General features: G+C 43.6%; 1 protein-coding gene across 2 annotated transcripts in view; it reads right to left on the reverse strand.

The window, feature by feature from the left end:
* Diaph1 (diaphanous related formin 1) overlaps positions 1-15,064 on the reverse strand; it is a 102,539-nt gene extending 87,475 nt beyond the window's left edge. For both annotated transcript variants that reach the window (XM_042691939.1, XM_042691938.1), the window contains exon 1: positions 14,875-15,064. In XM_042691939.1, coding sequence (XP_042547873.1) covers positions 14,875-14,973 — 99 coding nt within the window. In that variant the 5' untranslated portion in view covers positions 14,974-15,064. The remainder of the gene's footprint in view (positions 1-14,874) is intronic.
* Positions 15,065-15,951: the final 887 nt, after the last annotated feature.

Here is a 15,951-nt window from a genome sequence, read left to right on the forward strand (position 1 = left end):
TAAAAATGAAATAAAAAGCTTTATACATTGTAACAGAACATCTGGAAGAAATAATTGGGCCCAAAGACAATGCCAACACTCACCCATACAGTTTGGTTATATATCTACAGAGTTGAATTTTTTCTTAATCTAGATAATCTCTCAAAGTCTGAAATGATGGATACATTGAAACAAAGACTGGAAATCAAACTATCTAAATACCATCTAAGATAGCTGAAATGATCTGCTGGACCACTGACCTTAACATCAATCTGTATGCATTCTTAGGTATCTTGATTTACCTAGTAACACCACACACATCATGGGTCCCAAAATTGACAACATGCATCACATGTTATAGAGTGTTCATGTTCATTACAGAAATGGACCTAAAAGCCCCTATCAAGGAAAAAAAATGGGGGTGGGGCGGGGTGGGTTTGAACTCAGAACTACTCTACCACTTAAGCCACATTTCCAGTCCTTTTTGCTTTTTTCTCAGATGGGTCTGGCCAGCCTGTGATTTGTCATCCTCCTACTTATGGCTTCCCATAGCTGCAATTGGACAGATGTGTACTACCATGCCCAAGTTGTTTGGCGATATGAATTCTTGGAATTTTTTGCCCAGAGTGGCCTTGATTTTTACCCAGATCTTCACCTCCCATGTAGTTGGTTGTTTGGGATTTTTTTTTAACTGTATTTTTTTGTCTTTTCTTTTTTGGTACTGGGGATCGAACCCAGGACGTTGCACTTGCTAGGCAAGCGCTTTGCCACTGAGCTACATCCCAGCCCTCTCCCATGTAGTTGGAATGACAGGTATGACCCATTGTGTCCAGCTAAAATTAGTCTTGAAGTGGCTTTGTCTTTCTTACATTATTTTTCCCCTACCAATATTTGTAATTGCTCTAACCAGGCTATTTTCCCTCATTAACCCTACATATTTATACCTGAGCCTCTGTTCACACTCCTCCCCACTTCACAAAATCCTTTGTCTATGTTGTCAATCCATGGATTTCCTTCCAGTGCAAGTCATATTGCCCTTATCTATGAAACTAGCTAATATTGCCCACTATTTGGATCATTTACAGAATTTGGGATAGAGGCAACAAATCTTAGAAATTCACAATAACCACCTATTTCCACAAGAAAGAAGACCAGGAAAACTGAAATGACATGCCCAGAGTTCCCACAGTTCATTAATAAAGTCATAACTAGACAGCAATATATGGAAAGACTACTACAGAGTAGTTACACCTAGGTCTTCTGACTTAATTCAATCCAATAATCTTTCCATTTAATTCTCTCAATCCTCTGACTTTGCCAGTATTTAAAGCTTAGATGGGTTAGGAGGTAGACACTGTAGCTAAAGAGTAGAGCACTTACCTAGCATGCACAAAGCCCTGGGTTTGACCCAGAGTACCACCAGGGGAGAAAAAAAAGGAAAATGAAAGAAAAAAAAAAAGTCTTATAGAGAATTTATATATCCTTTGGTATATCTATAACTGAGATTACAATCTCTTGAGAAGCAAGGCCTGGACCTGATACAATAACCACATAACCTGGGAATCAGCCTTTGGATCTGAAGTAGATCCATGAAATTCTACTAGTCATTTAAAAAAAAAAAATCTAGTTCTAAATACTCTGGATCTCTGTGGCAAGGTTTTAATTATTAACCACAGGCAAATAACTGCCAGAACAAAAGAACAAACTTTAGAAGTCCCCAGACTCAAAAGAGACCATGAAGCTTACTAACCATGAGCAATATTTACAATCCAGTTTCAGGATAACAAAGAAGTTTTTAATACCACCAAATGCCAAATATAAAATGTAAAAGGCTAATTATGCAACAGCTTCCTTCTCCTGTTTCTCACCACTACTTGCTGCTCTCAGCAACTCAGACAACTAAAACTTCTGACAGGTGATTATGTTAAAGCTGTTCTACTTACAAATAGGTAAGGTTACATTAAAAAATAATTTACACAACTGCTTAATAAGTCATGAACACAGAAAAGGTAGGTCTTGCATACACTATACTACTTTTTTTATTACTAAGAACAATTAAGATTCTTCTAATGGTTTCAAAGTCTATGGCCAATGCACTTTGTACTACATCTAAAACCAATATTACTTTCCCACTAATTGAACGCTAAGAGAATCCAGTTTTAATCAACTATAAATACCAAGGGACTCTAAAGGGTACCACACACACACACACACACACACACACACACACACACATCTTAAGAAATTCTAGCAAACAGACAACAAACAGCTTGCCATGTGTTCATAACTGGGGAAGTAAAGGCAGGAGTATCTCGAGTTTGAAGCAAGCCTCTACTATATACTGAGTTCAAGGCTAGCATGAACTAAATAGTAAGGCTCTGTTTAAAGAATACCTAGCAGCCAGGTGCCAGTGGCTCACGCCTGTAATCCTAGCTACTCAGGAGGCTGAGATCTGAGGATCACAGTTTAAAGTCAGCCTGGGCAGGAAAAGCTGTGAAACTCTTATCTCCAATAAACCACCAGAAAATTGGAAATGGTGCTGTGGGGCTCAAGTGCAGAGCACTAGCCTTGAGCTGAAGAGCTGAGGAACAGTGCTCAGGCCCAGAGTTCATGCCCCACAACCAATCAATCAAAAATATTCCTGGCAGTGAATTTTCTTATATTACATACAAAAATCAAACATGTAGAAAAATGGACATTACAATATGATGAGTATCTGGGGGTTTTGTTATTGTTATTGTTTGTATGTGTACCAACAGTGGAGGCTGAACAAGCACTCTTATCGCTAGTATATGTACTTATATACTATGGCTTGAATTCAGGATCTCACACTCTCGCATAGCTTTTTTCTACTTGAGGCTGGCGCTGTACCACTGAAGCCACACGTCCACTTCTGGCTTTTTTGCTAATTGATTAATGATAAAAAGTCTCTGGGATTTGTCTGCTGGGGCTCGCTTCTAATGGTAATCCTCAGATCTCAAGTTTCCCGAGCCTCTAAGATTACAGGTATGAACCACCAGCTCTTGGCTCAGCTCCACATTTTACTGGTTAACTGGAGATCTAAGTCTCTCAGATTTGTCTGTCCAGGCTGTGCTTCAAACTTCAATAATCACACCTCAGCCACCAGAGTAGCTAGGATTATAGGCAGGAGCCACTGACACCTGGCAAGTACTGAGGGTTTTTAACCAGTTAGACCTAGACCAAGATTTGAATACCAGCTCTGCCACTTACTAGTTCTATGTCTTCAAACAGTTGCTTTATCTTATTAAGTTCTAATTTAATCATCTATAAAATGAGACTATTAGTATCTAATTTTATAAGGCCAATGTAGAGTTTAATGAGTTACTAAATCTAAAGCTCTTTAGCACATTGCTAGGGATAGGGTAAGCATGCAACAAACAACTGTTATTATTACTGTTAATGGTTATTACTCTTGATCCTTCCAGTCAGTGTAGCATGAATTAATCTTCCTCATGTATAAGAATTTATAGATGTATAAACATTTACAGATAGGAAGACATTATACAACCTACAACCTAAAGTACAATGAGTACAAGAAAACAAGTTTCTTAACAGTAAGAGAGTAAATGGAATCTTAAAGGTTTCTTTTTTGTTTGTTTGTTTGTTTTGGCGGGTCATGGGGCCTGAACTCTGGGCCTGGGCACTGTCCCTCAGCTCTTTAGCTCAAGGTTAGTGCTCTAGCACTCAAGTCATAGCGCCATTTCTGGCTTTTTCTGCTTATGTGGTGCTGAGGAATTGAACCCAGGGCCTCATGCATGCAAGGCAAGCACTCTACCACTGAGCCACCTTCCCAGCCTCTTAAAGGTTTCTGATTCTACTAGTTTTAGAAATGTTGTCTTGCGGGGCTGGGAAGGTGGCTCAGTGGTAGAGCGCTTGCCTTGCATGCCTGAGGCCCTGGGTTCGATTCCTCAGCACCACATAAGCAAAAAGAAAAAAGCCGGAAGTGGCGCTGTGGCTCAAGTGGTAGAGTGCTAGCCTTGAGCTGAAGAGCTGAGGAACAGCGCCCAGGCCCAGAGTTCAGGCCCCACAACTGGACCCCCCCCCCCCAAAAAAAAAAAAGACATGTTGTCTTGCTTATAGTGCAAAGTTACACCCCAAATGAACATGTGCAACATGAGGGAAATGGGCAAATTTTAAAACTAAATCCATAAAAACTTCTAGAAGAAAACAGAGAAAATAAGTATTTAGGGTCATCACAATTATAATGACTGATTTTACCAAATTTTAAAATATGACACAAAAAGAAAACATGAAATGGACTAAACTTCCTCAAAAATTAAAAATGAGGCTTTTTAATGTATACTGTTAAGAAAATGAAATGGTAAGCCACAGAATGAGTAAAATATTTGAAAAAAACTGATCTCCAAAAGATTTTTATCTAGGCTATAAGGCAAAAATTTAGTGGACAAAATCTTGAACAGATTGAACACATACATATAAAGAACAAGAGTAGGAAGAGAAGCTCAACATTATGGGGCCTGCAAGTTAAAGTCACTCTAAGCTAATATTAACACATACTCACTAGAATGGCTAAAATTTAAGCAAGAAACTATGGGACATTCTTGTTTTATTTTTATTTTTTGGGGGGGGATGGGGGTCAGTCCTAGGGCTTGACCTCTGGGCCTGGGCACTGTCCCTGAACTTCTTTATGCTCAAGGCTAGTGCTCTACCATTTGAGCCACAGCACCATTCCCAGCTTTTTCTGTGTATGTGGTACTGAGGAATGGAACCCAGGGCTTCATGTATGCAAGGTAAGCACTCTATCACTGAGCCACACCCCCAGCCTAAGCAACAAAACTAGAACTCTTTTTTTTTTTTTTGGTTGGTCGTGGTCTGGCCTGAACTCTGGGCCTGGGCACTGTCCCTCAGCTCTTCAGCTCAAGGCTAACACTCTACCGTTTGAACCACAACACCACTTCCGGCTTTTTCTGCCTATGTGGTACTGAGGAATCAAACCCAGGGCCTCATGCATGCTCATGCATGCAAGGCAAGCACTCTTATCACTAAGCTACCTTCCCAACCCCAAAACTAGAACTCTTAAACATTGCTAGTGAGAATGAAAATGATATACTAACTTTGACAGGTTGGCAATTTTTTAAAAATTAAACACAGATCTAACATTATGACCCAGTCATGCCACTCCTCAGTATTTATCCAAAAGAAATGAAGGTATGTATATGTACAGACAAAAACCTGCATATGCTTGTTCTAAAACTCTTCTTGAAGCTTGCCTTGAGCTGAAGAGCTGAGGGATAGCACCCAGGCCCAGAGTTCAAGCCCCAGGACCAACCCAAAGAAAAGAAAATAGTATGTAACATCACAAATTCTACCTATATTTGCTGCTCTCAGAAATTCCGAAAGCCAAGTATAACCACCACCAAGGATTAAATTTTCTAGTTCTCTATCTAAAAATGCCTCTACATAAGATCGGTTTATGTTTTCATTTTGTTTGTAGTACTGGGATTAAACCTAAGGCTTCCATATGCTAAGCAAGACTGTTACTACTGAGCTACACCCTCACCCTGCCCTCTATGTGTTTCTTCTTCTAATTCAATCCCACTATGCTTAAATTCCTTTGTGTTCTCTATTTTGTTCCTATTCTTGAAGGCAAGAAACCTAAACAATACTTTAAGGGCAAACTGACACTCCCTAATGTCACACAGTGAAGCAATAGAAAACCAGTTTTTTTTTTAGTCTTTTCCCTTAGTCTCATATCTATTCCCTCTTGTAAAACTCTTTTCTACTTCTCTAGCTATTATAAGATCCTAAAATTTGCTAGTGGCTCACACCTGTAATCCTAGCTACTCAAAAGGCCAAGAGCTGAGGATTGAGGTTCAAAGTCAGCCCAGACAGGAAAGTTCATGAGACCCTTATCTCCAATTAACCACCAAAAAAGCCAGAAGGCTGGAGATGTGGTTTAGTGGTAAAGTGCTTACCTCGCATGTATGAAGCCCTGGGTTCCATTCCTCAGTACCACATACAAAGAAAAAGCTGGAAGTGGTGCTGTGGCTGAAGTGGTAGATTGCTAGACTTGAGCAAAAGAAGCTCAGGGACAGTGTCTAGGCCCTGAGTTCAAGCCCCAAATACAGCACAAAAGCAAAAACAAAGAAACAAAGAAAACTCTAAAGTTTGCTAAAGGAAAGGTAGAATCTAAAATTCTTGTTTTCCTCCTCCATTAAGTTATCCAATTTCCTCCTCTTAGCCACTGGATGTTCCCAGTGGCTGTTCCCAACTTCAACTCCAAGAAATAACTGCTGCACTGGTGGGTTTGGCCTTAATAAGCACTTAAGTTCCCTCCAGCTCTAAAGTTTTAAGGATATCATTCACAGCAAGCTTGAATAATGAATGGAAGTAAAAAAAAAAAAAATCTCAAGGTTCAAATAATAAGGATTCATCCAACTACTCTATAATTAGTGGTAAAGCTCATTAAAATTTGACCTCGAAGTTTGTTTTTTCCTTCAAAATGTTTTTCACTTCCTTAAAAAGGGTTCCTCAATTCTAAAACCTGTTTATAAAAAATAAAATAAAAAAGCTAGGCGCTGGTGGTTCATGCCTGTAATCCTACTCAGGAGGCTGAGATCTGAGGATAGCAGTTCAAAGCCAGCCCAGGCAGGAAAGTCTGTGAGACTCTTGTCTCCAATAAACCACTAGAAACACTGGAAGTGGCACTGTGGCTCAAGCAGTAGAGTGCTGACCTTGAGCTGAAGAGCTTAGGGACAGCGCCCAAGCACAGAGTTCAAGCCCCATGACCCAAGACCAAAAAGTCTGGAAGTGGTGGTATGGCTCAAGTGGTAGAGCATTAGCCTTGAGCACACAGAGGCTCAAGGACAGTGTCCAGGCCAAGTTCAATCCCCAGGACCAGCAAAAAGAAACACACACACACACACACACACACACACACACACACACACACACACACACACACACACACACACACACACACACACACACACACACACACACACACACCCCTTAAGGCTGAGGGTGTAGGAAGAATACAACTAATATGTATATGTATAGTGATTAATGTGTTTTGTAATTTTTTTTCAATGTTAGCTTCCAGTTCTTAAGAAACTTTAGGAGCTGGGAAGGTGGCTCAGTGGTAGATTTAAAAAAGACAAATGAGGGGCTCGGAAGGTAACTCGGTGGTAGAGCGCTTGCCTCGCATGCATGAGGCCCTGGGTTAGATTCCTCAGCACCACATAAGCAGGAAAAAAAATGCCAGAAGTGGTGCTGTGGCTCAAGTGGTAGAATGCTAGCCTTGAGCTGAAGAGCTGAAAGACAGTGCCCAGGCCCAGAGTTCAGGCCCATGACTAACAAAAAAAAAAGAAAAAAAACATGAATGGTAATTGATGTAGCTAACACATAAAATGTAAGAAAACACCAATTGCATATACAAACTGTAAGGTCCACTCCTGGATGGCTAGCAGACTCCATCCTCCTCGCAGCAAAGTCTTCACCCAGTACCTGCGTTACCTAGGCAACTGGGACACCTGGAAGAAGTCACATCTGCATCCGCTGAGGTCACATCTGAATTTGTTGTGGCCACACATTTCTCCACCCATACTCTGGATAAGGCCTAGCCCAGGCCTAGAAGCTCTCTCTCTCTCTGCTCTGCTCTTTTCTAGCTCTTTTCTCTCTTTCCTCTCTTTCCCAGGCCTTTCCCCACCGCGTGGAGGACCAAGATGGCCTGGTGCCAGCCGGAACGATGAATAAACCTACCCCTTACCTGAATACCACATGCATGGTGCTGTTCTTACTCGGCTACCTCTTTTTAAAAACCTAACATAAATGGTGCCGTGACTCGGATAAAGGGCTTAGAGTCAGGATAGGTGGGATTCCTCTGGGTTTTTTTTTCCTCTTTTTTCTGTTTGTTCTTCCCTTTTTACTCTGAGAAATACCCACAGTTCTGATGGCCTTTTGCGAACCCATCTGTCTGCTGCGGACACAGCACATCCATACCATTGCTGGCCTTCACATCCACGTCCACACCACTTCTCTACTATGGTGAGTGAAACTACTCTCTATGGCTCTCTGTTGCTCAGTCTCTGTCCAGAAGTGACGCCACGCCAGAGAGCTCCTATGGCCTTTAGTTGAAAGGCGGGTCACCTCTGAAGCCGAGGACGCTTGGTTTTGGGGGCTTGGCCATTTCTCTCTAGAGGGCTCTGGGGGAAGTCGGGACGCCGCTTCTGCCTGGTCAGCTCTCCTTCACTCACCAGACTGACTCTCCTACTCATTTAATGGGGTGCTGCGAATGACGCCTGAGCCGTGAAACCCCTTTGAAATGCCTCCTGTGCTCCCTGGAAAGCCAGAGAGCCTAATTTTATGCCATTCTCAGATGTAGACAGTTTTTGCTACTGCAATGGTAAATGGTCAGAAGTCTGTTTAATTTCAGGCTCTCTTTGCTCTCTCTTTGCCATTCATGTCCAACTTTCTACCCTTTTTTCTACAACTTTTTGGCTTGAAGAGTGTGACACAGGCTGGGTCCCAGGGATCCCCCCTCTAGGTTCCCTCTCAAAGGCTAGCCAATGTAGGCTTGATCTATTTGTTCAGGGTTTCTTTGCATTTTTTTTTTTTTGTCGGTCGTGGGGCTTGAACTCTGGGCTTGGATGCTGTCCTTCAGCTCTTCAGCTCAAGGCTAGCACACTCTACCACTTGAGCCATAGCACCACTTCTGTTTTTTTTTCTTTATGCTTATGTGGTGCTGAGGAATCGAACCCAGGGCCTCATGCATGCAAGGCAAGCGCTCTACCAAATCCCTAGGACTCCATCTCCCAGCTAATCTGCAAAGAGCCAGGCTGGAAGCATGGCTCAAAACTCTTATCTCTAACCAGCCAAACTCTGCAAGTGGTACTATAACTCAAAGTGGTTCAGTGCTGGCCTTGAGCAGAAGTGCTCAGGCACAGTGCCCAGGCCTTGAGTTCAAACCTCCTTGAATACCAACTGGGACAAGCCAGCCCAGCAACGGGCACCTAGACTCAGCCAGTCTGGGGAAGAAGGGAACATGGAGAGGAGTAAGAGGAGATGATGTCACATCAGCCACTTTGTGCCTGCCCTTTCAAAATTAACCAGAGCCGGGAGATTAGTAGAAGTAAGAAGCCTGTCCATCTAGTGTCCATACCTGTCTACCTATTAACTGGACAAGAATTTATATTCTTGCCTTTGTTACCTGTCTTCTCCTCTACCTAGTCACCAGATGTCAGAAGTAGTTAGGGACATTTCTACCAACATTTTCAGCCCCAAGTCCTTCCTCTTGCCATTTATTTGCTCTCTAGTATTTTTTTTTTCCAGTCCCTCAATGCTCATGAGACTTCTCCAGACTTCAGCTAAGGACTCGCCACCAAGGGACAGCTGCTGCTCACTGCCTTCTCAGAGAGGGGACCAAATTCCAGCCTTTTACCCCTATTGTCGACGCCCCTTGTCAGCAGGAAGTAGCCAGAAAGAATCCTCACCCTATTTCATGATTTTTAAAAGGCTGAAATGTAAGGTCCGCTCCAGGATGGCTAGCAGACTCTACCCTCCTTGCAGCAAAGTCTCCACCCAGTACCTGCATTACCTAGGCAACTGGCACACCTGGAAGAGGTCACATCTGCATCCGCTGAGGTCACATCTGAATTTGTTGTGGCCACACCTTTCTCTGCCCATACCCTAGATAAGGCCTAGCCCAGGCCCAGAAGCTCTCTCTCTGCTCTTTTCTAGCTCTTTTTTCTCTTTCCTCTCTTTCCCAGGCCTTTCCCCACTGCGTGGAGGACCAAGATGGCCTGGTGCCAGCCGGAACGATGAATAAACCTACCCCTTACCTGCATACCACATGCATGGTGCTGTTCTTACTCGGCTACCTCTTTTTAAAAACCTAATACAAACTCTCTATAATGCATACATATTTGTTAGTACACATGATTTTAACCTGTACTCCTAAATCATAGGCGGCATATAACCTTATCTTTTAAGCCTTTTACATTCCACTGAGTTTCTAAGGCTTTATAAGAAATAACTTAGGAGATGGGAAGGTAGTTCAGTGGTGGCGTGCTTGCCTTGCATGCATAAGGCCCTGGCTGGGTTCAATTCCTCAGCACCACATAAGCAGAAAAAGCCAGAAGTAGTGCTGTGGCTCAAGTGGTAGAGTGCTAGCCTTGAGCTGAAGAGCCTAGGGACAATGCCCAGGCCCTGAGTTCAGGCCCCACAACCAACCAAAAATAATAGTAATTTTGCAATCCAATCCAATCAAGGCAACGCTGAGGATCCTCAGGAATAACAAAGGTTTATTCAATCATGCTGAATACAAAATTATTCTAACCTGTGTACTCATTAACAAAGTTAAATCATGCCTCACCAATCATTTCCTTAGCTTTTAGAGCACAATTTACAGGTCAAAGCTTGTTGTTGTTTTTTAAGTGCACTAGCTGGGTGCTGGTGGCTCACACCCATAACCCTACCTACTCAGGAACCTGAGATTGAGGATCAAAGTTTTAAGCCAGCCAGGACAGTAAAGTCTGTGAGAAGCTTCTCTTCAATTAACCAGCAAAAAAGCTGGAAGTGAGCTGTGGCTCAAGAGGTGAAGAGCTAGCCTTGAAGGAAAATGCTTAGGGACAGCACCCAGGTCCCAAGTTCAAGCCAAGCCCCAGGACCAGCACCAACACCCCCCCCCCCCCAAAAAAAAGACCTAAAATTTAACAACTCCCTATTCTCAAACATTTCTTCATTTTTAGCTTTGAAAGAGAGAATTTTCTTTGAGGCAAACTACATAAAACTAAGAGGACCTAGAAGCTCTTTCAAGGTAGGAAGGGCAGAAAATTTTATGTTATCATTTTGTCATCTCAAACATCCTAAATAACATTCTTGTAGATTTCCTTCCCTCCTTCCAAACTAAATAATCGCTGTTTTTCTTTTAAAAAAGAAATGACTTAGGGCTGGGAATGTGGCTTAGTGGTAGAGTGCTTGCCTAGCATGCATGAAGCCCTGGGTTTGATTCCTCAGTACCACTTAAACAGAAAAAGCTGAAGTGGTGCTGTGGCTCAAGCGGTAGAATGCTAGCCCTGGAGCACAGACATACTCAGGAACAGTACCCAGGCCCTGAGTTCAAGCCCCAGGATCAGCAAAAAGGAGAAGGAGGAGGAGGAGGAAAGAAAGAAATGACTTAAAGCTTGCTGCATATTTCTGTTTTCTGCCACTAAGTTAATGTCTTCTTTAAGGAGATGGGCAGAAATCCACATGAACAATTCTACTCCTTTCATATTCTCTGCATTTTCTATTGTCTCAAAATTCTGCCCAACATTCTTCACCTTTTGCTGCTCTAATTCTGGTCAGGGGCCCACGACTAAACATTTGTACTCTATCACTTTGCTTTAGAAAACTGTGAAACTGAAACATGATAATTCAACACAGGAATCCAAATTAAACAAGATTTAAAAAAAATATCTATTCTCCCTAACTCCCACACAAAAATTCATGTTTTTCAAAGTCATGCTCCTAACTGAATCAGGAAGCAATATTCTTAGAATGTATTAATTTCACAATTGTATGAAAAGGCATGGAGTCTATTAAATGCAAGAATACTCTGCAGCCTTCCAACATCCTCCCCATATATATATATGTATATATATAAATATATATATATTTCAAAAATATACTTACTCCCCTTATATGTATTTAAAAATCAGTCCACTTGACACCCACACTCATCATTGCTTAAGTAAAAAACACTCTGTTCAGTCGGAATTCTTATTTTCCTCCATCTGAAGGAATTCTGAAAGGAACTGGAATAATGCTAGAAAAAGGAGATCTTCATAGTCCCGAAGAAATCAGACTCAAAGAACCAAGGGAGAAGGACTGGGACCTGTCTCAAATGGTAGAGGACAATCCCCAGTAGGGGCCAAACAACAACTACCACTCTACAAGGGAAAACCAGGCTGCCTGATTTCACCATTCATGTCAACATCTCTAACAAACAATCTTGTGTTTTAAAAAGATGATTCCTAGCCAGGTTAGGCAGTTTATGCCTATAATCCTAGCTATTTAAGCTGAGATCCGAGGATCATGTTGAAAGCGAGCCTGGGCAGTAAAGTATGAGATTCTTATCTCCAATTAACCATCAAAGAGCCAGAAGTGGAGTTTTTGGATCAAGTGGTAGAGCACTAGCCTTTAGCAAAAAACTCCTATTCGGCACCTAGGCCCTGAGTTCAAGGCCCAGAACAGGCTTGTGTGTCTGCCTGCTGACTTCTCCCCTCCCTCCCAACCCCCACCCAACCCTGCCCCCGTGATTCCTAACCACTTTGTATACTTGGACTCCACCTCCTTTCCACGCTTGTCTCACAGGGTTAAAACAGATCTCGGGCAATTAATGAGCTATGCTTTTTCATCAGCTACACTTTACTTAGAACCTCGTAAGCCCAGAAATGTATGTAGTAGCAATTAAAGAGCCCCTCACCTCACCTCAACTGCAAACAACCCGCTCAAAAAGTTATCATCAGCAAAAGGACTGCAACCTTTCAAACGCAAACAACCTTCAAGCACAATCCAGTGCAGTTTTAAAGTATGTTCTTAATGGAATTCCAGAGGGCAGACTCTTTAGAAGAAGTGGAGTAGGCGAAGGAGCTTTGAGTTTGGTTTCAGCCTGAAGTTCAAGAAAACTAAGCCAAGGGTAACAAAAGCACACCAGTAATCTCACCCACTCCACCCACCCACATATACATACAAATGCTCCTAGCTCCTTGTCTGGCATTTCCTCAGAGTTCTCATAAAAAAGAATATTCTGATGCCTTGAGGTAGATTATACTTGGCAATTAGAAGGTTAAGCAGTGCTCTCCTGGAAATTTCCTAATTCCCTAGCTGTTGACGCTACTCTCTCCTCACTACCTGTAATGTAATAGCTAGTTTTTAAGATTCAGCAGAGTAAGGGTTAAGATCAACAACCCAGAAAAAAAGAACGTGGTTCAGCCTGCCACCCATGCAAAAGCAAATATCAACAACTGTGAGCCAGATCCACTCAGCATATACAAGGCTCCAGGGATATGCCAGAAAAAAAAAACAGGTGAAAAGAAGTTGAGTATCCACAAGTTTCTCACCTTACAGCACCACACACCACAGTAGGTTTGGCAAATTTGTGAAGGACACACATGCTAGGATTAAATAAAAGGCATATATAAAATTCTACTAAGTACTTGAAAAAACATTTACAAGTCATAAAGGTCATTACAAAACGGCAGGAGTTTCGATGAAAGAGGCCAAACAGTAGCCATAGAAACAAAATCAAAACAAAAAGATACATAAGTAGAAAGAATATATAGGCACCAGGAACTTAAGCTTTGGAAGGAAAGCTCTCTTAACCAAAGCGTTTTTATCCCAAACAACCTAGGAAAATGTCATCAAGGAGGAAGTGTTATTACTATTAACCCTGTATTTCTAGAAAGAAAGGTGTTCACTAGATAAAAATCAGTTACTGACAGCCTGTACGTCACCAGAATTGACAGTCCAAGAACACCTGGTCTTGCTCAAAATAGGTAGGAAGATATGAGTCACTATTTTAATTCTGTTTAAAGTGCTCCACATCCCAATCATCCAGGTCACAAAACACTTTCTTCCTGTTTCCATCACTTACCATTTTCTAACCAAACTTGTGGAGCTGGGTCAGAATAATGGGGAAGGGAGGCTGAGAGAAATCAAGAGGGAAGCATTACAAGCTATTTGGTCAGTACAATGAGATAGTAGGATTGGGGTATAAGCACTTGGAAGAGTAGACTAAGTAAATAACTAAGTTACTAACTAGCAATGATTAAGACCAAGCCTTTCTCTCTTGGGCAGTGCTCAGTATCTTTCAAAGCTTTGATAGTACAAAGCCAGCAAATAGCTCCCTGGAGAGAGGAGAAAGATGATCAGGATGGGCAACAGGTAATATAAAATATAAGAAAGTTACGTAAATGTCAATATTCATTTAAATCAGGATAGGAAGTAATTTGGCACCTGAGAAAAACTACTCTTGCAGGAAAGGGATGCCAGTAGCCTGGGGCCCAAAAGGTTGCAGAAGAAGAGTTAAGATGGTTATCATAGGAAATACACAAAAAGCAATTCAATTACTCACAAACTTCTTGGACTTGAAGTTTAACTTCCTCCCCACTGGGGAGGTTTATCATATGGGTCACGAAGGGCATAATCAGGAGAGTTCTACCCCTCTGAAAATTGATAAGCAACAGGGCAAAGAGACAGCTTTTCTAGACAGAGGAAAGATGGGAAGTCGATGGGACTGCTGTCCTGCTCCAATGGCTACAGGAGCTGGGCAGGAACCCATCCTGGTAATCGCAAGGACAAATGTCCTAGGGAGAAAGGGAAGTTAGGGCCCAAGTCAGGTAACATTCCTGAGGGGAAGGATTATCAGGTGACACCCCGGCTGAGAGCCCACAAGAGGACGGGGCGGGAGGAAAGTTAGCAGGTGAAACGGATCGAGCATGAGGAAGTGACCTTTTAAGTCAAGGAAATGAGAAACCCAAAAAGGAGTTATGGCTGAGGACATTAAACATGGACACGGGGAACCAGAAAGAGGTGTGTGTGTGTGTGTGTGTGTGGGTAGTGGAGGCAGAAGAAAGGAAGGGGGACTGAGAGCCCGAGAGGCCGTGGAGTGGGGGGCACCGCGTGCGGTCTGGGAAGTGAGGAAAGCCCACAGGCTGCGGGGGTCGGGGCCAGGTGGGATCCCGGGGCTGCCGGGAGGGGAGGATGTCGGGCTGCGGAGCCGAGAACCCAGCAAAACCAGGAGGGAGGCGCGGGGGCGGTTCCCACGGCTCCGACGCGCGCCCCCCCGCCGGGACGGGCTGCGAGGGTCTCCGCAGTCCCGGGGGCGGCCGCCCGGCCGGGCTGAGGGGGACGGGTGGGAGGGACACTCACAAATTTCTTGGATTTGCCACCGTCGCCGCCCGTCGCAGGCAGCTCATCCGGGCTCCGACCCTTCTTCTTATCCCGGGTCCCGCGGCCGGGCGGCTCCATGTCTCGGTTCGGTCTTGCCAGCGACCCAGTGTCTACGACGCCCGGCTCCCGCCTAGCTGCTCCGCGCCCGCCGCTGCCGCCGCCCAGCAGCTTCTTAGCCTGTCGCCGCGCCCCGCCTTATTAGCATGCCGAGCTGCGCGCGCCTCATGAATATACAACGGTGACGCCTCGCTCCCGCCCGCCTGCCCCACTTCCGCCCGGACCCGCCGCCCCTACCAATGGGGGAAGGGAGAGGGGTGGAGGGAAGCCGCGGAAGCGCGCTACCTGCCCGGCGGGCCTAACCATTAGCACCCACGTGGGGGGGTGGAGAGTGGGCGGTGCAGCTCGCCCAGGCCGCGACAGCGAGGCGCGCCCCCTGGCGGTTGGTGCTGCACAGGCTCTGCTCGTATGCAGCGCCCACGTGGCTGTAAAGCTTAGACCTCACAGTACAGGATGTTATCTGAACCGAAATTCGCATAAATGAGACCATTATTCTGGTATAAAACTGAGAGCTGAGATTTCTGGGAATAAGGCAGTTTTCACGTGTGCAATGGATCTGTGAAGTGAGCACATGAAACAACATTAAAAGCAGACAGCTACTGTGTATTGAAAGCTATGTGTCAAGAACAGAGCTTTTGTGCAGGTCAAGTGCTAGATTCCAAACTAGCTCTGGAGTTACACTGCTCAGTTCTGAGTCCTGGATCACTTTCTAGTATGATTCTAAATGGATAAACTAATTATTGACAACAGTTTGAAACAACAGTAACCACTTAGCATATGTTACCACACACTCTAGGCTAGGCCATCTAAAACTCTGGCACATGAATCCTCACAATCTCCTGTGATAAATTGCACCCCGCCCACAATTTTACAGATAAAAGTTTCTGACTCTGAAAGTGGAAGTAACCTGCCCAAGGATACATAATTGACACAAACTCTGTTTAATAAGGATTCCCCACTGGCATAAGCCAAACATGCCTGAAAAGAATGGGTTCTCCA

The sequence above is a fragment of the Dipodomys spectabilis genome, unplaced genomic scaffold, assembly GCF_019054845.1.
Source record: "Dipodomys spectabilis isolate Male_0828 unplaced genomic scaffold, ASM1905484v1 ptg000147l, whole genome shotgun sequence".
NCBI lineage: Eukaryota > Metazoa > Chordata > Mammalia > Rodentia > Heteromyidae > Dipodomys > Dipodomys spectabilis.